The sequence below is a fragment of the Bemisia tabaci genome, chromosome 2 (assembly GCF_918797505.1).
Source record: "Bemisia tabaci chromosome 2, PGI_BMITA_v3".
Lineage (NCBI taxonomy): Eukaryota > Metazoa > Arthropoda > Insecta > Hemiptera > Aleyrodidae > Bemisia > Bemisia tabaci.
Window position 1 is genome coordinate 38,238,433 of NC_092794.1, and position 25,772 is coordinate 38,264,204.

At 39.7% G+C, this 25,772-nt stretch overlaps 1 protein-coding gene across 6 annotated transcripts in view; it reads right to left on the reverse strand.

Annotated features, from left to right (window-relative positions):
- Positions 1-1,807: 1,807 nt before the first annotated feature.
- Elys (AT hook containing transcription factor 1 homolog) overlaps positions 1,808-25,772 on the reverse strand; it is a 196,413-nt gene continuing 172,448 nt past the window's right edge. For all 6 annotated transcript variants that reach the window (XM_019057835.2, XM_019057834.2, XM_019057833.2 and 3 more), the window contains 2 exons: positions 21,403-21,515; positions 1,808-4,345 (listed from right to left, as the gene is read on the reverse strand). In XM_019057835.2, the coding sequence (XP_018913380.2) occupies positions 4,222-4,345; positions 21,403-21,515 (237 nt within the window). In that variant the 3' untranslated portion in view covers positions 1,808-4,221. The remainder of the gene's footprint in view (positions 4,346-21,402; positions 21,516-25,772) is intronic.

The window sequence follows — 25,772 nt, forward strand, 5'->3', positions numbered from 1 at the left end:
CCCCTCATTTTTCGTTACGGAGCGGGTAAAAACCGGGAAAATCGCCAGAAATGATGCCCCGGTTCTTACCAGCTCTGCAACGAAAAAAGAGGGGGGCAGCGGGGGTTTTATGGGTGTTTCCGTCCTTAAAGTGGGCGGCAGTTCCTGTGTTGCAGTTCTCCGACTGAGCGCAACGTTTCAAGGGTTCTCGTCAAGTTCTACAGTGGTTTCGGGCATCATTTCTGGCGATTTTCCCGGTTTTTACCCGCTCCGCAACGAAAAATGAGGGAGGCAGCGGGGGTGTTTTGGATGTTTCCGTACTTCAAGGGGGTTGCAGTCCTTGTATTTCAATGCTCCGACTGATCGCAACGTTCCAAGGGTCCTCCTCAAGTTGGACATTAGTTTCGGTCATTATTTGTAGTAAATTTCCCGGTTTTTACCTGCTCTGCAACCAAAAATGAGGGGGGGGGGGCAGGGGGCTAAGAGTTTTGAAAACTCACTTTAAAGTCGCAGGCTGCGTTTGCGTTAACATTGGCAAGAAGTTCCACTCGGATTTGATGTTAAGTTTGAAGCTCTTCTGTGACTTTTCGCATTTTAATGCAATGTTTCATTGTAACAGGCCCATCTCCCCCTACGGAGGGGGGGGGGCTGTGGTGGCCCGGGGGCAATATGAAGACTTCGGTATCAGACTTGGAGTATTCGAGGACTCTTTAAAAAGAGAAACGGTATGTCCAAGAGCCGCCGAAGCTACTATAAAAAATAAAGGTACGGACCCCCTAAATAACCTTTGGGCCCCCCTAACTTTTGACAGGGGGGTCAGATCGACTTCCGGTTTGCGCCAAAAATTTTCTTTTTTCATGCTCTTTCTAACGATGTATCACATGATGGGGGTTGCCATTTGAAATTTTTGAGTTGCCCCCCGCCCCCCCCTCCCCGTGGGGGGGGGGGTGGAGAACTGAAAAGTACCTCAAAAAGTTTCCCCCTCGATATGAGGAAGGACGCCACAAACCGCAAATCGATATCATAATTAGAACTAAAGTTATGGCCAGTGGTGCGTAACTTTTGAATAACCCTGTATGTTGAAACTCGTCCAGTATTTTGTGGGCTTTTTAATTGGGCTAGTTTAATGAACAAAAATACGTGGAGCAAAATTGAAGATTTTTTTTGTCTTAAGAATAGTTAAAAGTATCAAGTTAACATAAGAATGAAGTTACTACTCATCATCCCATGGAGAGGAGAAGTGGGAAGAGAAATGACAGGATCATGGTCCGATCGGTCAGCAATCAGTGATGTGCTGATTTCCTCTCTTTCATCTTGAATTTTATTATCAACCTGACGAATAATGGATTTTTGCATTTTCATTAAATATAGGCTGGAAAGTTTACATATGACTCAGCCCTACCCCCCAGCCCCCCTTGTAAGGCACCGTAAAGCTCCTAGGACCCCCCTCCCTCTGAGAGCTTTACGTACTTTACGGACGGCCCCATAGTTTAAGTTCGTTGGTATGAGAGAGATGCAGATATTTGCGCTAACCTCGACATTGAATTAGTGGAGGAGTACACGTTACAGAAATGCACACCTTCAATGAGACTCGACTTCATTGGCATCCTAACCCTGAAGCACATGCTTTCTTGGAGTTAGACCAATGTAGAAGGCGGTTAAAACGTAGAAGTCCCATGAGTTTGGTATCCAGGGGTTTACAAAATTTTTCCCTCAGAAAAATAAAAGAATCGAGGTGCTTTCCCATGCTTCTTGAACATTATCGCGGGTTCTTTGGTCTTTGACCGGTTCCAGTCGTCAACAAATCAGATAAAGCAAAAAGACATGGTTAATTAGTATTAATTCTGTGTTTATTTTCTTCTCAATTATCAGAGGTAGTATTAATTATTTCTTACGGTAAAAATTTCAACTTATAGTTAAGTGTACATTCAACGACTTAATTAATCTTTTAAAAGACATGTAAAACGTCTAAATGTGTTCCCTCGTACATATTTTGTCTGTGCAAATAAAAAAAAAATTGCAGTTAAACTTCTTGCCCAAATGCACAATAGGGCCTCAAAATTTTTCCACAAGAATGACTGACCTGTGATTGGTCTTAAGTCTAGACTTGGCAATACTTTCCCCAAACCGGTGATTTACATGATATGACTTGTTAAAATATGAACACTATTTATTCTCAATCTATTATTACATTCACTTATATTCAAACACCTGAACAAACTTTGATTATACACAATGGACATACCTGTTCCGCTTCATTTTACAGACACTATGGGATATCATGTGCATCTAAATGCCTAAAGAGGCTTTTGAAAATCTTCTTTTATTCAGTTTTCGTACCAGAAAACTTCTCTGATGAATATTTGTTTCTTACCCTTTAAAAATAAATTTAACTTATAACTTGATTACTAACCTCAAAGTAAGAGTTTTTCCTCTCAAAAATTTAAGCAGAATTAAGTTTCACATCACAAAGTTTTCTCCTGATACCTTAAATTAGCTGGAAAATGGTTGGGTACCTTTCGGCAGTGAGGTACTGGTATACTTGCTGTAAATTTTGGGTTTGCAGGGGTTCAAAGCTAATGGGTCAGTTGCATTGGTCATTGAATCATGTTTTGATGATTGATTCTTGTAGATTAGCTCAAAATAATAAAATTTGTCCAGATAGCAACTTCCTGCATCCAATATTAATAGAGATATCACACTTTGAAAAGTCGGGTTTTCGACATCATCCACCACAGTATAGACACTCTTAGTGAATTTCTTCGGCTTTTGTTCAATTAGTGATGCAGAAAGCACAATGCGAAACTTCAACGACATTGAACATAAAAAAACTGTGGTGAACTGACTGACCAGCTAAACTCTTTGCGTCAAATGCGTTATTCCCTGATAAGAAGATTCTAGAAGTGCGAATCCATCTGTTTCTTGAGTTTGAATAATATTTAATGTCGTTGAAGTTTTGCATTGCGTCCTCTGCATCACAGATCGAACAAATGAGTGAGAAACGAAGAGTGTCGCTACTGCGGTGGATGACTTCAAAAAACCTATCTTTTCAAAGTACGATGTCTCTGTTAATATTGAATGTAGAGAGCTGCTGTTTAAACAGATCTTATTATTTCTAGTTGATCTACTATAATCAAACATCACAACGCGATTCTGTGACCAGTGCAGCGGACTCATCAAAGGGATTATTAATTGATGCGGATTTTTTACTTTTAGTACATGTATTACTTTTCTGAAAAGGTTGAATATTTCAGTTTACAAAAAAATTAAAAAACTTGAAACATCTGATTGTTTGAAGGTTGTTAGGTGAGCAACTGAGTGATCATCAATGGCGAACTTAAACCTTTGACGAACCAGATCCTTGATTCACTCTTAATCTGATTGCCTACAGAAGGCCTTGGCCTGGACACATTTTTAATTAAAAACAAGCTGAGCGGGAAAACCTTTGAATGGATAGCTAATGACGAAAAATGCAGAACTTCACTTGAAATCTTCGTTTAAAACGCTCCTACTATGTAATATTTATTTATAAATTTTTTTTCAAAATGGGACTACCCTGAGAATATCCATAAATTTATCCGTTGAACATAGAGAATGAACGACAAAAATTAAAAGAAAATCGAGGCGGAATATGCTGCTTACTGTTCTTTTGAAAATTAAATCCAAAGCACAATATCCAAATCATAGACCAAGGGTCAGCAGTGACTTCAAAATTTCAATTAAGGAACAAATGCATGCAGGAAAGGAACTAGAGGAATCATAGATGGATTTGTCGCTTGGTTGTGCAAATAACAGCCTCAAAAATTTCAAGACGACATCAGCATATACATGAAGGAAAAATGCTCATTTTGGTGGTTAACACTCTTTGTGTGTAGATAAATTAACTCCATTTGAATTTTTCAGTCACCCTTTAAATGGTAACCAATTGTTCAACTGATCAAAAAGACATTGCATTGCATTGAAATTTTAGTGCGTCTCTGCGGTTCTTATATCAAAATAAAATCATGATTTTCTACTTTAGCATACCTCTCGCTAAATTGTAAAATTAACTTTTCCCTCCAAGAAAATTCTATCATACCCTCTCATTATGTTGTTAAAAAAAATACCGAAATTTAATTTAAAATTTTACTGTGTCTTTTTGATGACAGGAAAAAAAGACAGAAAAATTCAATGGTTACATCAAAATCAAGAATCACATTTCGACTGATTTGGCGCAAACTTTTACTTAATAATGATAGCATTTCAAATTCTTGAACTGCCTCTTGAACCTTGAGAGGCTATAGAGTTGCTAGGTGAAGTATTTCGAGTTCTCCGGGTTGATTTGATAGGTGTTGGTGTTGTATTACGGTCGACAGACCTTCGAGATCTGCAACAAAAAGTAAAAATGAGCTAACGTAAAAACCTGACGGAAAATTAGTAAAATATCTTGACTAGAGAAGTAAAAGTTTTTTCTTGAAGTGTTATGCTAAAGACAATAGTATAGATTGATTTCCCATTAATAACTCAATTAAATGAAATATTAGGGGAGAGTCAACATGATGGATGTAATGAACAAGAGGACAGGAGAGAAATTGCTCAGGAACTAAATTAAAGCTATGAGCACATACGATGTGTCCAAGGAATTTACATTCTACTTCTGATTTTGAGGACTTACCTCAAATTACCTAAGTACTTAAATTAATTGAGGCTTATAAGGAAAATAATTCATTTATGTAATTTGCAAAGAGGGAAAGCTTTCACGATGTTAGGAGGGTTCTCTGGAATCAGGGAATTTCGGAAAAAAATAATCGGTGTCCCTGTTGTCTGTATTCCTGCCCTCTACATATCCTTGTCAAACAAAGGCAAATCTGTTCAATTCTTCAATTGAAAAAGTTGTGTCCTTCTGCTTAGGAGTTTAATTATACTGCAAGATGCTATAAATTCAAAAAAATTAAGTGGATTGATCGGTTAAAATGTATGAGTTCTTTTAAGTCTGATATAGTTCAACACGGAAGCACCTTCCTAGTGTTAAGCTCTGGTAAAATATGCACTTCTCAATTGTCTCATATTTTTATTTCTTGACCATCATAATTTGCAAAACTCGGCATATATGAAATTTTCACTTTAGTTCGGTATTTCTGGTAACTAGTTATTCTATTATCATTTTTAAATTTGGAACTAAGAATGAACAGTCAAGAAGTGAACTGTCAGTTTCCGAAGTGAATTACTGATTTTCAGACACTTAGCAGCAGGCAAGTGCGCGGTAGTGATGCGCGTTGCGGGTCGAGGAGGGGCAGACAATCATTAAGCAGTTTTTTCCTCCAAACTGGCTCAGAGCCGTCGTCGCGCAGCACCGCATGGTGGATCGAGTCAAAAGTAGAGGTCGGTCATGGGTGACGAAAAAAAAGCTGGATTTTAAACAGTTCTTCTTGGTTTTCTAGTAGGTAAGCCTCCAAATGAATGTATCCATGATTCAAGGGTTTTTGAACCCTTCCGCTCTGACATGCAGGTTGCCTAAAGTTGACATTGCAGGAGGTATCAAATTTGTCGTCTGATTCTCAAGGTTTTATTTCGCTTTTGCACAAGTTCTGTGGCAGATTAATCAAAATTTCAATTATACATGTTAATTCTCCTCTCTCTAAGGAACATTTTGATATATCATTAATGTGCATTAGAATATTTTTAGGAGGCCCAAAACCACCTACAAAACTTTCTTTTAAAAAAACGCCCAAAACAATGTTAAGATAGCTCGATAAAAAAGTGTCCTTAAGATTCTGCAAAATCCTTTGTTGGATCCTTTTTTTACTTCTTGTATACTATCAGGAATGAAATTATGTAATAATCAGCCGCCAATATCCGCTAATCTGCGAAAACAGTCCATTTGAACGATAGGAGGTCGCTCCTGCTGGGAACCAATCTTGCTGTTATGTCATCAATAAAATCGTGCATCTCACAATATCCCTCAATCTCAGTAATATCTGATTTTGGCCGATTTGTTGATATTTTGACGAGACATTAACCTCCTGTTAGTCTATGAAGCTAATTCGATCAGTGTTATACTGTGCGATAAAGTTTACGGTGTATGTTTTGCGCATTGTGTATTTCACATGTCCCGTTTCATGCGAAAAGTCTCCAACATACCTAGAACTCTTCCATGAGCTCCATACAAATAAGAAATCGGTTGTGGGTTGAAAAAGAAGAAATACAAGAAATTTCTTTAAGAGACATTGGTCCTTTTCAGAGGTTCTTCAAGGGATCAGAGCCTGCATGAAAAATAAATTTCCTTCTATTTTAATAGTTTTGCAATAAAAATGTTTCAGAATTCACTCCAAACTTCAAGGAACAAAACGAAATAATGGAAGATGTCAGATTTAATTTTTTTTTTTTTTTTTTTTTTTTTTTTTGGAATTGGAATGAAAATTGGAATGGAATTCGGATTCCTTGGGGTCGATTCCCTGTTCAAACCCGCGATCCTGGACTTCGTGCGACCTACATTAACCGAAAAAAAGGCCTGGTACGGTAGGTCTGGGCCACCCTGTATATCCCGTAGTTTTTCTTTCAGCGAATCGGGCGGCCCGAACAGTCGCTGCTGGGAGATTCAGGCTTCTCCGCGGTGCAACGATGCTTTCGTGGTTCTTAAGGGAGAGGAGGACTGGACATCAAGCTCCCTACCATTGCCCATGCTACAGATCGCTAGGTGCCAAAGTCTCAGTAAATTGTTGGGCTACTTCTTTAAAATGAGGAAGAGGGTCGAGGGGAACGCGCCATGCGAAGCACAGACACTAACCCGTGTAAAACACTCCTCCACGGCTAGGTAGGGGAACACTTGAAAAGCCGGCATTACCATCGGCTCAGCCGATTCGGCTGGGGTTGATTGATAACTTAGGGTTGTCTCTGAGTTGTTATTTCCGGGCAAAATGCGACTTTGCCGAACTGCAGTTAATAGAGATTCGTAATCACCTAAAATCAGTGAGAAGAGAGGTACACGTATGCGTAGGCATAGATGGTCATAGTTTGAGGCGCTTCAACCTGCAGCACGCGCCAATCAAAAGGAGGAGGCCGACCCGGGGGGCAATTACTTTTGAGTCACCTTCGAAAGTTAGTCCGGGATTTTCTTGCAATGTCCTTCCAGCCGCATTTCTAATGGATTTAAGTAGAACCGTTGATGGATACCGTGCTCTAAAGCTGATTAACAGCAAATCCAAGGAACCATATGACACATATGCAACATGGCTACAAGCGCCTAATGTTCGTGCGCCGGATTTGCAAGTGCAGTAGTGTCCGATAATCTTTTTTGTTTCATCCAGGTCTTCTTGACCATTCGTGGATCTATACGCGATGAATATTTGATGTTTCGTGGCGTTTTGGAACCTAGAGAAAGCCCGTACTCGCAAAAAGCCGGGCTCATGAATGTTACGGTCGACCTGCAACTCTTCGTCGTCATCTCTTTGGAGTTTGTCTTGGATGTACGATCTGATTAGAGAATACGATCAGCAGATAATAAGATGGCTGATAAGGTGGTGCTGCAAGTTGGAGCGACTCAAAATGTGACCATTTACGCCTGAATGGACATCTCTCTTCCTTGAGTTCAGTTATCAATGATCCCTCTCTCCTCCTCCATTGGTGCGGTTCGGCTAAGTTAAGACTAAGTCAAACTTAGTTCCTACTTGGGCATCATCAGCCGACTGATTCCCTTCAAACTCCTCCACGTGATTTAAAAAAAAAAGAAAAAAGAAAAAAAAGGAAAACCTCAACATCATCTTCCAACAAAGGGTACTTTCACTGCCTCCACATGAGAAAAATGAAGGGGAAAAAAGAAAGAAAAGGGGGAAAAAATAAAAAAAAAAGTTTCTTTCATTTAGCGGTCTCTTAGGCATTCCAACTCTTCTCCGTACTTTCGCATATGGATTATCATTTGTTTTTCCTCTCTTTTTTTTTCTCTCTTTTCGTATTATTTGTGATATTAACATCATCATGTTTAGTCAAAATGGACTTCTTAAACGTTTTTCAAGACTTAGAGGAAGGATCGATGAGAAAAAGAGGCGACATGGCCGAAGAGGAGGCCGCATAAGAAGACAGCGTGCGGGCGCGGTCCGGTAATGATGGTCGCAACCTCGTGAGCGTCGGAGTTGGAGCGGTAGAGGAGCCAAGGTATGGGTGGCGGGGCAGCGGAGAGGGGTCGGAGAGGACTGGAAGGGAAGGGCACGAGCGGCGCCGCACAATGGTGTGGCTTCCGGCGGGAGCGCGCGAAACCTCCGTTTACGCACATAAAACGGCGAATATCTCGAAAACCGCACATGGGATCTCTTTGAGCCCCTCAGAGCTTTTGTTTTATTGATCAGAATGACGAGCTGAATAACATATCCAAGCGTCATCGCGTTTGACTGGGGGAGATTTCCCATAAGGAAGGTGCGGGGTTCTCTCTGTAGGAGAGGGGTAAACTTCTTTACACAAAGCATCAAAGAATGAACACAGTCTGCAAGTCTGCGGAAGTCTCGGTACTGAGCTCTGATGAAGAGCACAATTGAATTTGCTGAGACACTATCTCATTCATTCAGTAATATTGATAGTTACCAAGGTTTTGCTAGGATTGCTTCTGATGAATGCCATGTTACAGAGCCTACCAATAAAATTTCCTGAGACTAGTAAAACTTGCAGGTGAATCTGCAGTTATCATCTAACGCATAACCGTGGTTCTCAGGAAATATTCAGTGGCCCAGCTTACCTGTCGATGACTTTTAAGGCTCCCCTAAACGGTTGATTCCTTATTGGGAGTTGCTGGGGTCTTAAACATTGTGAACAAAGTAGCGACAAACCCCTGAGAAAGTGGTCAGGACTGCTAACGTATTAAGAGAAACGAGACCTACTTATTAACACTTAAATAGACAGGCGACTCATACAGAATCACCTGTTTCGACCGCCTCTAATTAGCTGGTGAGATCAAACATCTGATCTTTAGTGCGCAAGTAGTGGGATATTATGTGAGAATAAGTATGAGGTGTCCAAATGACATGGAAAGTGCAGAAACAAATAAATTAAAGAAATCAAAACACTGTAGAATAGCAACTCCACAAAGTGCAGTTACAAATAAATTAAAGAAATCAAAACACTCTAGAATAGCAACTCCACAAGGGTAAACTGTGACAGATGAAAGGACAAGACTTGAAACAAATCCTGAAGAACAGAATAAAAAAACTCAAAGGAGGGTCATTCCATTGTTACAGGTGTGACAACAATTTAACTTTAAACAAGAATTTGGACACCTTCTTGGAGTTTAATTAACAAAGTATCTGCACTAGCAGAAAGAACTTTTTTTATAAATCATTACAGTTCATCAGAAATTGTTTTTACTTAGTTCCATTCCTCAGAAAAAATTAAAAGGCTGCGTTACGGTTGTGACTGATTTTGGAAGTGAGTTTTGCCTCAGTGAGTGTAAAGTGGAAACTCAGCGAACTTTATGAATGTAAAAATCTGATTAAATTATATAATGAAGCCAAGGGTTTTTGCTTCAACTGCTGATGATCTGTTTTCAATTATCTTTCTTTCTTTCCTTGAAAATGGAAAGTTTGCGTTACGGGTGTGACAAATTGTCTCTCTATGGTCCATCAATTCTGAGAGAGTTTAAAAGTTGTAAAACTTACTTTTCTTCTCATACTCTTATTTTCGGCAATCCTAAACGATAAATCAATCAGCAATTAGACGCATTTTAAAGTAGAACATGCCTAAACTACATTTTTCTACAGGGTGGCCCACACTTACCATACCGGGGCTTTTTTTCGGTTAATTAAGGTTGTACGAAGTCTAGGACCGCAGGATACAATAGGGAATCGACACTAAGGAATCAGAATTTTTTGGTCCGAGAGTCCCCCCCGACTTCCCTTTGGGGAGGGGGGGTGAAGGGGGTCCTTATTTCAAAAGTCCAGGTAAAGGTCAAAATTTTGAAATTATTTGATCGGAGTCAGAGCGTACGGAATTTTTTAACTTACATCGACACCAAGAAATCCAAAATCGCCCCATCTGTCTCCAAAATACTGACCCCTAAAGGTGGGGGACAGAGCCCCCTTTCAAAAAATGCAAGTTCGCGAAATTGACGCAGAGACTCGGAAAAAAGAAGTTTTCTAGGTTAATAGACCCCAAGGAATTGAGATTTGAATGAGGCTCCTGTTGTACCAAGAATCTTCTCTGATGGGGCTCAGGGGGAACTCCTCCTCCCCCCCCCCCCCCCACTGGTCAAATTAACAAATTCAGGGTCCCCCTGAGCGACATCAGAGAATACTCTTTGGACAACAGGACCCTCAATTCCGGATTCTTTGGGGTCTACTACTCATGGAAACTCCTTTTTTTCTGAGTCTCTACGTCATTTTCGTGAACTTGCATGTTTCAAAAGGGGGCTCTGTCCCCCACCTTTAGGGGTCAGGATTTTGGATTTCCTGGTGTCAATATAAGTCAAAAAGTTCCGTACTTCCTGATTCCAATTAAATTATTTCAAAATTTTGACATAAACCTAGACTTTTGAAGTACGGAACCCCCTTTTACACCACTCAGACCAAGAAACCAGACCAAGAAAATTGGATTCTTAGGGTTGATTCCCCATTCGATCCCGAGGTCCTGAACTACGTACGACCTAAATTAACCGAAAAAAAGCCCTGGTATGGTAGGTCTGGGCCACCCTGTATGTGTTATCCTCTAGTTAAGAAATTATCAGGGATTCAGTGTCTTGGGTAGATCATTTTATTTTATTCATTTATTTTTTTTTGGTGGTGGGTAATAGGTATCTATGTCTAGTCCAAGGATATGTGCCTCAACTTCTTACAATATGTTTCGATTTAATGCTCTTTTCTTTTAGAATACCACTCATTTTTCATTACAGGCAAGACGCAAGTCACATTCGGTGTCAGTATGACTTCTATATAATTTTGAGTTTTCTTAAATAAAGAAACTGCATTTCTCGTTAGAAGACTGAGCTCAAGATCCTATCTATAATAAAGTGAAAATATTTCAATCAAATTGGAGAAAGTCTAACGAGTTCTATTTTAAGTCCTTTTGAGATAAGGTGTATTCACTTTAAATACTGAAATATGGCAGAAATGTTGGCCATCTCTTTCTCATTAGATGTAAACATAACCTCTAACTATGCATGTGAGTGTACGTCTTGTGATAAGCATAGAAAAAATGGTGAGAAAGGAGGCGACATCTGCATAGTTGAAGCCTCTTCTCATTGGTCACACCCGTAACGTGTCACATCCGTTATACTTCTTTACCTATTAATTGTTGCGATTAAAATTTGGAAAAAATACTCTGAAGTTGTACTTGACTTAAAGATGTAGGAAAAAAATTGTCAACTCAAAATGACGTGAATTAAAATAGTTACATTGAAAAACCCCTGTTTTGTGTTACGGGTGTGACCTTCAATACACTAAGTTTTAAAAGTTACATATATGTATAATAAACAGTAGTGATTTTGAAAAGTTGAAACTTTGCAGGAGCACATGTTATCTATTTCTTGACAAATGTAAACATAAACTCAAATTTGGTTTTGGTGGTAACATCAGAAAACAGTGCTGCCAAATTGTCACTCTTTACAGTAGGATGAGGCTACGCGACGGAGTTACAAAACACTTAAAAATTGCTGGAAAAAAAACAAAACTGAGGTAAACCCCATATATTTCCGAAAACTAGAAGTATTAAGGAGTCCAAAAATAAAAATTGTTAGGTCATTTAAAGGAAAAAAAAACCCAGGACTACCTAGGCGTGGAATGACCCAGGACTGAATTGCCACCAAATTCAAATAATAAAAATAATCCAAATAATAAAAAGAAGGGAAAAAAGGGGAAAAATGGGGGAATAATGAAACAAAATTTAATCATGCAAAGAGGCTCCACCCGACACAATGGCCACTGGCCATTAAAGGGTGTTTTATTTTCGTTTTTTGTTTATTGCCTATTTGTCTGTTGTTATCTATTGTACACTATAACGAGAATAAATTCATTCATTCATTAAATATCCATCACTAAAATGAAGCCTTAAGAAATACTTAAAAGTGAAGAAAACAGACTGCCTTCCTTGATGAAGTGAGAGAGGGCTCACCAAGACAAAAAGAAATGCATGAATAATTAAAAATGATTGGACGAACTTTAGATAAGGAAGGATTATATCTGATGTTGCTCAATAGTTTGATGAATAGAGTTTGATAAAAATCCGTTGTCAGAAAAATACGAAAGTTTATGAATTATCCGATTTCGATAGGAGTATACAAATTATCTGCCCCCGATCAGATTCAAGTATGTTACGAGCTGAGGTGTCTCTGACGTCATTTTCGAACCTGTCCCCTATCGGCTCAGATCAAAATCTGAGGTAGAACCGCGAAAAACATGGATTGCCTTCAGTATTTTCGGGCTAAAAAGTTTGAGAAGTTCGATTTTGAACTTGGGCTCAAACGGGATGGTTGATCATACTCAAGTATGTTACGTCCCTATGCGTCCCTGACATCATATTCGAAGCTCATGACCCGTCCACTTGGGGCGCAGGTCGAAATATGAGGTAGAACTGAGAAATACATGGATTAGGTTTCAGCATTTTTGGGATTTTTTTTTTTTTATTACCTCAGAAAAATACATAGTTGTCATACACTTTATAAGACTTATTATTTACAAGTCATTCTTATTATTAAGACCTAACTGCAACTTAATACACAGCTAGGTATCAGTACTCTGAGACGTGCCGGAATCACCCGAGGGTATATCGTCGGCCGGGGGGGGGGGGGGGTGTTGTTAGCTACTGCTAGTACTAAAGATCTTTTATTATTGCTATAAATATCTCTTTTGACAGTTAGAATTTTCTTCACATATTCGTTAATACATCTCCATTTATTCCTACTTTCAATCATTTCATTCACTATAGTCTCAGGAGTTAAGTTAACATTCAACTTTTAATTTATCATCTATAAATCTAGCGCATTCAAAAAAGGTGTGTTCTGGTGTGTCACGGACTACTGTACAAAATTTACAAAGATCACTATCAACTAACTTATATCTGTGCAAGTATGATCCAAAGGCCCCATGACCAGTAAAGAACTGCGTCAGAAAAAAGTCGGGATACCCGTGTTTCCTATCAAGCCACACCTCCAGATTCGGAATGAGGCGCTTGCACCAGACATCAGTAGGGCTATCCCTCCAACGGGTACACCATCTATCAACAATGTCGTTATTAATGTCTATAAAATCCTCCTCTTTTCTCGGTCTTCTAACTTTCTCTTCTAGTAATAGATCCGTTGGAGGGATACCCGACAAAATATCAAGACAGTTCGCCAACGCAGTTCTGTACGCTATACACAGAGCTCTCTTCATTGGACGTAAGGTTTTCGTAATTTCGTACAAATTACACTTAAGATTCATCTCAGGAAAGTCACCCCATACCGATACACTATAAAAAATTATTGACAGCACTGCTTGGAATATCATGAGTCTCTTTATATAAGTAGGACCAAAACAATTAGGGACCAGTGATTGTAGTGCATTCGACATTTTTCTTGCCTTATTGCATTTAGTCCTAATAACGTGGTGAGTCATCCTTAAATTCTTACTTAGGTGAAATCCAAGGTGCCTAAGAGAGGGCTTGACTTTAACTTGAACTTCATCTACTAGGATAGATGTGTCTTTTAATTTGTTTGAAGCCTCAATAAACAACGCTTCTGTCTTTTCTGGTTCCGATGTAAGTCCTTTTTGTTTCAATTTCCTGTTTAATTTCTTTGTTACTCTATTGCTCTCCTCTATAACTCGCTCTGGATAAGCCTTAAGAATTATCAGAAGATCATCAGCATATGCTATTATTTTTGATGGATCAATTTTAATACGAACCACTTCATCATACACAAGGTTCCAAAAAAGACTGCCTACAATAGATCCCTGTGCCGCCCCAGAAGATAATTTAATCAATTCTCCATTCACAACTAGATATCTTTCTGATTAGTAACTCTGCACGATGGCAACTATGTAATTTGGGGCCATGTTCTTAATAAGACCTCTTAATCACATCCCTCCACCTCAAGCTATTGAATGCATTCCTAACATCAATACCTATGAGGCATAAGGACTGCCTTTGCCTAAGAGGAACTATTCTATTATCGTCATAAATTTTCTTAAGGGCACGGAGTGTATCAGCAGTTGATCTGCCTCGCCTAAATCCATATTGATTATCTGACAACTTTACAAATTTCAACATTCTATCATATAGGATATATTCAAGTATTTTAGAGAAACAGTTTAACATGCAAATTGGTCGAAATTTAACATCTATGGATGATGATGGTTTAGGGATAAGAGCAAGCCTAGATACTTTCCAGATGTCAGGGAAAACAGATGCTTTCAAGAGCTCATTAAGCATGTCTTTTGTGGCTTTTAAGTTAGACTTATTGAAAAACTTAACTAACAAAGGGTCAATGAGATCAGGGCCAGGTGACTTTCCAGGTCTAAGTCTACGTATTGCGTTTTCTAGCTCTATATCATTTATTACAGGTATGTCATCTACCAAGACTTCAGGTTTCACCATTCAATTTCCTTGTATTTAGGGAACAATTTAGTAACAAGCTGTTTAATCTCTGACTCCGACAAAGAATGAGTATCGTGTCTTTTTGCTCTTTTAATCTTATAAGTTGCAGCCTTATAAGCCCTTCCATAGGGGTCTGATTCCAGATCTCCAATTAACTTTTTCCATGATTCTCTCTTAGACTTCTTTATTTCTGTTGCAAGATTATGTCTAGCAGATTTTAATTTATCTCTCAATATCGTTGTGGGTCTATTTTGCTGGTTGAAGAAGGAAATCTTTCTGTTTAGCCTAAATACATCTTTTCTAATTCTCCTTATGTTATCATTCCACCAATAGTTTGCATTCTTTTTTGGTACTGTGTTCTTTCTTGCAAATATCTCATCACAAATATTTGAGACGGTTTCTGTACATTTGGCAGGTGCGAGTCCTTCAGAGGATTTAAAAAAATCTGCTACCAGTTCTTTCGATTTTGTACAGAAAATGTCTAATTTTTTCTTATTAATATACCATCCGCTAGGGGAACTATCCGGAAGGTTAGTGAGGGAGGAGGAGCTATAATGTTCTGAGAATGTGATGAGTAGACATTTATGATCACTGAGGATATCATTAGAAAGAACGCTACATTTAACAAATTTTAATATGATAAAACTAAATCAACAACTGAGTTACCGTTCGGGCCGTAAAAGGTAGGGACGCAATTAAACATATCATTGTGAATCGTCGGATTGTTCCCTATTATCCATTCTGCGAGGATGTTACCCCTAGAGTTATAATCTGTGTCTCCCCATAGGGTAGGTCTTGAATTAAAGTCTCCAGTTACCATGACAGGTCCATCCACCGACTTAATTGCTTGTTCTAGTCTAGAAAGTGAATCTTTAAATTTATCTACTTTGAAATCAGGATTAAGGTAGCAGTTAAATATATATATATATATATATCCTCTTTTAAATGAGATAAATTCATCATGTTTAGACCAGGAGGTGGTACCTCCTACTAAGTGCTTATTTGTAAACGCACCAGCATGATCACTATCATCCAAAAAACATGCATCATTATTTGCTCTCCGTACATTTGGTTCAGTAATGAGGCAGATACCCGCTTTTTAATCATCTGCTAATTGATAGAAAAAATCATGACAGCAGTCCCTTTTTTTAAAGTTTCCTAATAAAGCAGTAAAATCAAAGGACTCTTCTATGATCTCAGATCGGTCATAGTCGGACAAACATGGGGAGATATTTCGGTACAAAGTAGTATCATTTCTTTTCTTATTACTTTCTTTTCTAGGTATTCTCCTTTTCGGAAGAAACACAGTCTTCCGAAGATATTGATTCTAAATCACAAGTTTCATCCAAGGGTAAAATCGAAAAACTATTATTAAGAGTGATATTAGGTTCAGTTAACCGTAGCAATCTCTTGTTATTACTTTTCTTATTCTTATCTCTTATAGTGTCATTAACTTCATCAAGTTCATGCGCCTTTGAATGGTTATTACTCATATATTTGAGTTTGGGCAAGGTCAGGACTGTTTACATTCTTAGCTACCTGTGCATCATTACAGTGTAGTAGTGGCAAAGTGTTTCTGAACTGTTCATAGAATAGATTATCATGATCGTCATATCGTCTACATTTCTGTTCTAGGGTTTTAGGATAGATGGGGCATTTGAAGCTAGTGGGAAGATGATCTAAATTTTCTTTGATTTTATGTCTGACGCAGTTTATACATTTTGCATTTTCTTCTTTGCATTGGGCGATTTTATGGTTAATTTTACCACATTTGAGGTATAACACTTCATTTTTACAAATTTTTGTTCCATGATATAAATCTAGGCAGTTCATACATGGGGATACAAGGATTTTTGGTTCCGCTTTAGCGAAGCCGAAGGTACTTAAAAGTTTCTTTGAATTAAGACATCTTCGAGCAGGGGTGATTCAATTCTCATGTACATTATATTTTTGGGGGTACTGTAATTATTCCTTAATTTAATGGTTCGGAAAATGTGTGTTTTCCCTTGAATATTTTCGAGAGTGTACTTGTTATTGAGTTCGGCGTGAATTTCCTTAAGAACTTGGGATTCGGACATGTTGGCTGGAATTGGACCAAAACTAACAGCTTCTGATGGATAAGTGGCTCTAACATTTACTGATTTGGATTTAAGGCAATTTTTCAGCGCACTTTCTAATTTTCCTCTATCATCAGTCTTAGCTCTAATTACAAAGTCCTTGTCCTTATTCAATTTTAACGAAAAAAATTTCCCTAGGTTGGGTGGGATTTCCTTGTGAATCATTTCAAATAATTGTTGTTAATTCACAGTTTTCCCAGAAACACTAGATTCTAAAAGTATAGTGACTTCTTTGGAGACTCTATTGACAACTCCACAAGTAAGATTTTGCTTGTTTTTCTTGAGCTGTTCACTGTAACTTAATTTTTCATTCAGTGCAGGGAAGTCATTACTTTTCTTATCTAATTTGCTAACGGTTTGTTGAACATTTGTTAATTTGTTATTGAACTCTGATATATGTTCTTCAAATTTTGATCTTAAGGATACTAATTCTGTTTGGGCTTTTTCATATTTGTTTTTCCAAAAGTCAATTTGATCTTTAAAATGATTATCATTAGTTACAATGGATTTTCTTAATGCTAATAACATCTCTTGTAAAATTGGCCAAGAAAATTCACTGGGGGTAACAATGTTTCCAAAAAGAGATTCAATGGTAATTTCCGGGAGTTTTGTTTCGTCAGCGGATTTTTCAGCATTTTGGTCGGTCTCATTCATTTTGGGTTCATGATCCTGGGTTTCTTCTTTCTTCTTCGTTGGGTTCTTGGTGTTTCTGGTTCCTGAAACACTTCTGTTTTTAGATGTGGAGGCTAGATGTGATGAAAGGCTTTTGCTTCTTCCTCTTGTGCTGTTTTTTGTGGCCTTTTTCGTGAGTACAATTGAGCTCTTGGGTACCAGGAAACCATCATCGGAGTCAGAGTCGGTTTTATTTGCATCAGTTTTGTCAACTTCCTTTTGTTTCCCGACATTAGGTTTTTCGGGAAGGGTGGTAGTTTCTAGTGCTGGCTTTTTGTTTCCAATGTTTCCCTTATGGGATTCGATGTCGCTGCTAGAGGAGTTCAGATGTTCGTTTCTGGTTCTTTTCAGGGATGCTTCGGTGTAGTCCATCTTGTCATCTTTTTTATCAGTGCCATCATTGTTTGAACTTTTATTTTCATTCTCAATCAAGGTAGGGTTACTCTGTGATTGGGACGCGGGGGTTTCAGAGTTATCAGGAATGGGAGTACAGGTCCTTGTGGGTTCCGTTTTCTCCTTGGTTTTTTTCTTATCCAGAATCTTAGGAGCACTTAGGGAGTTATGTTATTCCCTAATGCAGTCGGTTTTATGGCAGTCCATGACGTTATGAACAGCGCATTTGCACTGTTCGCAATGAACCCGGTCATGTTGGATACAGGGCTTCATTTCGGCGATAAGGCGTAGGCGAGCTCACAATCAGCAGGACTACTGTTACTGTTGTCAGCGGTTCGGCGCGACGTGCGCCGCGTTGATGCTCTGAGGTGTTGCTCAAAGTATGTGGGATTATTAATCACGGTGACAATCTCTAGCTCAGATTGTAATCAGTCCATTGTTGCCGAATTTCTGCTCAAGAGCGCATGCGCAAAAACAGTAAAGTCGTGCTTGAGTGGCCCAAGCTGGCAAATCTTTCGATTGCACGACACTTTAGGCCACTTCACAGAACTTAAACACGACACAAAACTGGGTCCCCAGGGACAGAAAAGGTTCATAAAGGTCTAAAGGAGGAAGCTCCTTTCCAAATTGCATCGATTGATGCCAAACACTGGTTTTAAAAGTCACTTAAAACAGGGTTTTGCGGTTGATTAACTGGAGCCGAGCAAAACACAACTTCACGTCTTGAGAGCGCAGTTGCCAATCGTCAGCATTTTTGGGATAAAAAGTTAGAAAATTACGATTTTGAACTGGGACCTAAAGGAAATGGTTAATCATATTTAAGTATATTACGTGTCTACATGTCCCTGACATCATATTCGAGGCTCGTGACCCACCCTCTTGGGCCTAGGTTGAAAGGACTATGCACGGTTCTTATGGAAAATTGCCCTCGGTCAAATGCGTTGAAACTTCAGTATGTTGTGCAGCATGTCATCATGAACAAAAGTTCCAGGAGGCCAAACAAGATCCCATGTGCAGTTTTCGAGATATTCGCCGTTTTATGTGCGTAAACGAAGCTGAGAACGGTTTCGCGCGCTCCCGCCGGAAGCCATACCATTGTGCGGCGCCGCTCGTGCCCTTCCCTCCCAGTCACTCTCCGCTGCCCCGCCGCCCATACCTTGGCTCCTCTATCGCTCCAACTACGACGCTCACGAGGCTGCGCCCATCATTACCGGACCGCGCCCGCACGCCGTCTTCTTACGCGGCCTCTTCTTCGGCCATGTCGCCTCTTTTTCTCATCGATCCTTTCTCTAAGTCTTCAAAAACGTTTAAGAAGTTCATTTTTACTAAACATGATAATGCTAATAACACAAATAATACAAAAAGAGAGGAAAAACAAATGATAATCCATGCGAAAGTACGTAGGAGAGTTGAAATGCCTAGGAGACGTTAAATAAAACAAACTTTTTTTTATTTTCTTCCCTCTTCCTTTCTTTCTTTTTTTTCTTCATATTTCTCATGTGGAAGCAGTGAAAGTAACTTCTGTTGGAAGATGATGTTGATGTTTTTCTTTTTTTTTTTCTTTCTTTCAATAATGACGTGGCGGAGGTTGAAGGTAATTAGTCGGCTGACAATGCCCAAGTAGGAATTCAGTTTGCTTTAGTCTTGACTTAGCTGAACCGCACCAATGGGATCATTGATAACTGAACTCTAGGAAGAGAGATGTCCATTTAGGCGTAAATGGTCACATTTTAAGTCGCTCCAACTTGCAGCACCACCTTATCAGCCATCTTATTATCTGCTGATCGTATCCTCTAATCAGATTATACATCCAAGACGAACTCCAAAGAGATAAAGAAAAAGAGTTGCAGGTCGATCGTAACATTCATGCGCGTACGCGGCTTTTTTGCGAGTACGAGTTTACGAGCAGCGATCAGAACCCTCGACCTTCGAAAGTTACTTAGGGATTTTCTTGCAATGGTCTTCCAGCCGCATCTTTAATTTCTTTTTTATGGAACCTGGAGAAAACTCGTACTCACAAAACGCCGCGTACGCGCATGAATGTTACGGTCGACCTGCAACTCTTTTTCATCATCTCTATATGGAGTTGGTCTTGGATGTACGATCTGATTAGAGGATACGATCAGCAGATAATAAGATGGCTGATAAGGTGGTGCTGCAAGTTGGAGCGACTTAAAATGTGACCATTTACGCCTAAATGGACATCTCTCTTCCTTGAGTTCAGTTATTAATGATCCCTCTCTCCTCCTCCATTGGTGCGGTTCAGCTAAGTCAAGACTAAAGCAAACTTAATTCCCACTTGGGCATTGTCAGCCGACTAATTACCTTCAACCTCCGCCACGTCATTATTGAAAGAAAGAAAAAAAAAAGAAAAAACATCAACATCATCTTCCAACAGAAGTTACTTTCACTGCTTCCACATGAGAAAAATGAAGAAAAAAAAGAAAGAAAGGAAGAGGGAAGAAAATAAAAAAAAGTTTGTTTTATTTAACGTCTCCTAGGCATTTCAACTCTCCTACGTACTTTCGCATGGATTATCATTTGTTTTTCCTCTCATTTTGTATCATTTGTGTTATTAGCATTTTCATGTTTAGTATAATTGGACTTCTTAAACGTTTTTGAAGACTTAGAGAAAGGATCGATGAGAAAAAGAGGCGACATGGCCGAAGAGGAGGCCGCGTAAGGAGACGGCGTGCGGACGCGGTCCGGTAATGATGGGCGCAGCCTCGTGAGCGTCGTAGTTGGAGCGATAGAGGAGCCAAGGTATGGGCGGCGGGGCAGCGGAGAGTGACTGGGAGGGAAGGGCACGAGCGGCGCCGCACAATGGTATGGCTTCCGGCGGGAGCGCGCGAAACCGTTCTCAGCTTCGTTTACGCACATAAAACGGCGAATATCTCGAAAACCGCACATGGGATCTTGTTTGGCCTCCTGGAACTTTTGTTCATGATGACATGCTGCACAACATACTGAAGTTTCAACGCATTTGACCGAGGGCAATTTTCCATAAGAACCGTGCATAGTCCTTTGAGGTTGAACCGCGAAAAACGCGAATTTTGGTTATTCTGGGCTCTGGAGTTATGTATAGGCCCCTGTTTCGCAGCCAAAAATGTGAGTTGAGCGTCGCAGCGCGCGACGGCGCGGCGCTCTTAGGGGGTTGATGCGCGCTCAAGGAAGGATGTTCACGCTTTTTTCGTTCGATATACGGCGAAGAGACGAAATTTTCGCGCTGCGTACGACAACTTCTTTGTTTCAATCTGAATTGATACTTTTCCATCTTCAAAATTCAATGTCTCAAATTGTAACTCTTTAGACCATGGCGCAAGAATTTGAGGGTGGTTTTGGGATCCCACATTTTTGGGAACGTATTTATAGCCCACTTGGCAACTAAAAACCAGGGTGAGCCCGGGTGCCGCAACAAGTCAGTGTTCGCGCTCCGCCTTAATAGGTACCCTTTCTCTTGTTAAGAGAAAAGATGAAAAAAGCGCTCATGCCACCAAAACGTAGGATAAATCGTTCTGACTACCTAGCAAGTCGTGTGTCCGTATCTGCTGAGGAGTTAGGACTTGGGGAAAGAGGTGGTCAAACCGCAAAAATTGCTATTTCTTATGGCATAATTAAAATTTGTATCACAATTTTCTCTCTGAGATGCTCATGCAACAGGGAATGGACCCCACACGCTACTAGAATTATTGAAAAGTAATAACAGTTACTGTACCTTGTCACTGGGGAATGAACAGCCAGAGAGGTAGAGCTTGACTCTTCCATTTTCTTCAGCAATGCATTTTGGCGACGAGTCAGTCTGCGATTTGTTACATATTCTTCTGGTTCCTAGAGTAGACACAATAGAATTATGGATACAAGGAGGAAAATACTCAAGTCCAAGAAATATGGTCATAAATGGATCAAACAATCACAAATTCCTTATGAGGGATAAATCAATTCAAGATTTACCTACAGTTCTCAAACCAAAGTTAGCCATTAGCCCCTTTCCTGAATCCTCTCAAAATTGCAAGACACAAAATGTCTGCCGTTTACAATTATCCAAAAATTACTCACTGACATCATTGGCGTTTTTTTTTTTTTTTTTTTTTTTTTTTTTTTTTTTTTTTTTTTTTTTTTTTTAAATTTTATACTATTCTGATGTACCCAATGAAAAAAACTCCTCTTATTGATTTTAGAGAATATGAAAATCTGCTATCAAATGAATATTAATTTTTCAGTTTTGACTTCCTTGTACCAAATTACGAGGATAAATACTAAGAATGGTTGCCATTTCTTTGAAAATTCAAATTTGGGTTTTCGATGTTTACGATAGCATAGCGGTAATTTATTTACTTATTTATCTATATGTTGTTTTTCTTTGACGCAAAATCATTTACATGAATGTGAAGAGTGCAGAAAAACATTTTTAAAAATATTACGTCAAATTGCCAAAAAAATGAATAAAGGTAATTCAATTCATCCATACGGGGTCCTTTACGAGTGGTGTCAAATGAAAAATGTGTGATCTTATTAGTCTTTGGCTCAGGATACAACTGAATGCATGTGAATGAAACAGGGTAATTCGAGATCAAGTAGAGGACAACTATGTAAAAGGGGATAAATTGGAATAGAACGAGAATAATCGGGAAAAATCAGGATAAAACGGGATTAATCGGCTTAGATGGGAATAAATCAGGATACATATGGATAAAACAGGAGAGATCTGCATAAACCAGGATAAATCGAAATAAAACAAGAATTATTGATAATAGCCGTTCTAAGCGTGCTTGCTCTGTAAAGCGAGCCACATTCCTGTCACTACCACTTTGATTACATTCAAGAAAGTTCTGAAAACAAATGCCACTCGTTGTCTTGCAACACTTCTAAAAGTCCAAGAATATTCTAGAAAGCTATGGAAAGGACAGGGGGAGGGCATCAATTTAATTCCACATCGCCTGGAGAAAATTTGAGAGAGTTCGAAAAAATTCGAGAAAACCTATTGTCAGTCATGACATTTTACGAAAGTCCGAGAAAATTCTATGAAGTTCTGAAGAGGATTAATAAGGGTCATGGTTTTACTAACGGTCACCTGAATAATGAAAATTCGAGAGTTCTAGACAGTTCCAGAAACAGTTACTACTTTTTACCATGTGACGCCCTCCTTATGTCTAGGAAAATTCTAGAAAGTTTTGAGAGGACGAAAGGAGAGCTTGGCACTGCAGCCAGTACCGGCTGACTGAAGAGAGAGATGGAAAGAAACCACTGGCCGCGGCTGCGTAGTGTTCTAGAAGCTGAAGAGGGCGGCGCGATACAGGGTGCGGGTGGTGGGGTAGCAGGTGGAGGACGGGCGTCGCGGCGCCAGGGGGGGGAGGGAGGCTGCCGTTGCAGTGAGCGGTCGGTAGGCCTGCGCAGCACGTCGCGCGGGGGGAGAAATTCTTGCCACAGATTTTGTACGCGCTAAGAGCTGTAATACAGGGTGTTTCAGACCACCCGTACCAGGCCTTTTTCTCGGTTGGTATAGGTCGCACGAAGTAGGAGACCGCGGGGATGAATAGGGAATTGACCCCAAGGAATCCGAATTTCGTAGTCCGGAAACCCCCCCACCCTCCCTTGGGGGGTTAAGGGGGGGTCACGATGCTCAAAGTCACTGCTTCCGACCGATTTGCGGATAGATCGCATCAGAATTGAAAAGCACGGAAAATTTCACGTGGAATCGACCCCTAAAAATCCAAAATCGGACCATCCAAGGCCCAAAAATGACCCCCTAAAGAGGGGGGCAGTATCCTCCTCCATAATTTCTCTTTGGTCTCAAAATTGACGTAGATTCTCCAGAAAAATACAGTTTCCCAGGTAATTGACCACGAGAAATCCAAATTTCATGGTCCCGAAGCTCCTCTAGCCCCTCTTGGGAGGTAAACGGGGGGGCCCAATTTTAAAAATCGGGGCTCCTTTCCGAATCGCAAATTGATTGCATCCAAATGGAGGAGCAAAACACATTTACATCTTAAGTGACTCCTAAGAGTTCTAATAGACCCCCTGAACGGCAGAAAGTAACTCTCTGAGGAGGGGGGGCTTCGCCCCCGCCCAAAATTTCTCAAGATTCCTCTTTGGTCGCAAAATTGAGGGAGTTACTTTCTGCCGTTCAGGGGGTCTATTAGAACTCTTAGGAGTCACTTAAGATGTAAATGTGTTTTGCTCCTCAATTTGGATGCAATCAATTTGCGATTCGGAAAGGAGCCCCGATTTTTAAAATTGGGCCCCCCGTTTACTCCCCAAGGGGGGCTAGAGGAGCTTCGGGACCATGAAATTTGGATTTTTCGTGGTCGATTACCTGGGAAACTGTCTTTTTCTGGAGAATCTACGTCAATTTGGAGACCAAAGAGAAATTATGGAGGAGGGTACTGCCCCCCTCTTTAGGGGGTCATTTTTGGGCCTTGGATGGTCCGATTTTGGATTTTTAGGGGTTGATTCCACGTGAAATTTTCCGTGCTTTTCAATTCTGATGCGATCTATCCGCAATTCGGTCGGAAGCAGTGACTTTTAGCATCGTGACCCCCCCTTTACCCCCCAAGGGAGGGTGGGGAGGTTTCGGGACCACGAAATTCGGATTCCTTGGGGTCAATTCCCTATTCATCCCCGCGGTCTCCGACTTCGTACTACCTATACCATCCGAGAAAAAGGCCTGGTACGGGTGGTCTGAAACACCCTGTATAATGATGGTAAATCTGGATGGATCTCATTAAAATCGAATAGATAGGGATTAGTCATAAAAATACGCGGTACATCTAGGTGAAACATAATGGATTTGGGTAAAAGAGGATGTATCTGAATGATATGAAATAAAACTGGATAAACTGGAGTTAATAGGAAGAAACCGTGACAGCTCAGGACAAAACGAGATGGATCAAGGTAAGTCAGGATGAACGCATGAGTTCTGCCATGGATTAAAGTAAATCAGGATGAAACAAGATACACCAGAAAAACTGGATAGATCAGGACAGAAGTGATAAATCGTGATTAATCGGGATGAATCAAGATAGATAGGAATTAAGTGGAATAGGAAGCGGTGCAATTGGAAAAATTGGAATAAAATGGGGGAAAAAAGGTTAATTGGGATAAATTGGTAAACTGGGTTAATCAGAAAATTTGATTAGCAAGACAAAGAGGGAGTTAATATCTGTTTCTCCAAATTGTCATTCTTTGTTCTTTCCCTACACTTGATTTAGGGCAAGCTATGCAATTGAAATTACTTTGTGATCAAGAGACATCCTCCAGACACCAAAACTTCAAAAAATGCGTTTGGTGGTTGAGTGAGAATAGGTTGGAGCGTTTTAGGGCTTTTTTCCTTTTGAAAACGGACGTACCACGAAAGGGGCGTAATGGTTTAAAAAGAACTTCTGAATTTTCCTGAATTTTTTCGTCAACATCTGGACCACCCGAATTTACGTCAAAATCATAAACAGTGGGTATGTGTTCATCCAGGCACGGCTCATAGCACCATGCTAAAAAAATTGTTGCATTTAACTACAGATTCTCAGTGGTATGTGGCTAAATGAAGCAAGAAAAATAAGAATGGCAAAAAGAACTTTGAAAAATGCGTTCGGTGCTGAAGTGAGAATAGGTTGGAGCGTTTTAGGGCTTTTTTTCCTTTCGAAAACGGACGAACCACGAAAAAGGCGTAATGGTCTAAAAAGAACTCCTGAATTTTCCTGAATTTTTTCGGCAACATCTGGACCACCCGAATTTACGTCAAAGTCAAAAATAGTGGGTATCTGTTCATCCAGGCATGGCTCATAGCTCCATGGTACAAAAATTGTTGCATTTAGCTACAGATTCTCAGTGCTGTGTGGCTCAATGAAACAAGAAAAAAGAGTACAGCAAAATGAAAAAATAAAAAATAAATAAAAAAGGCATCATGCCACGCAACGAAAACGATTGCAGTCAGTCACAGACTGCAATGAGAAAGGAATTGTAAATGCGTTTTGAGTTTAGTTAAACCTATTATCAGCAAAGCGCCGATGAATTTCTGCTTCTTCGGTTGGATTTTTAATAATTCATATGGATTGCTCAGCAATTGTCCATTCCTTTAAATATACTGAATTT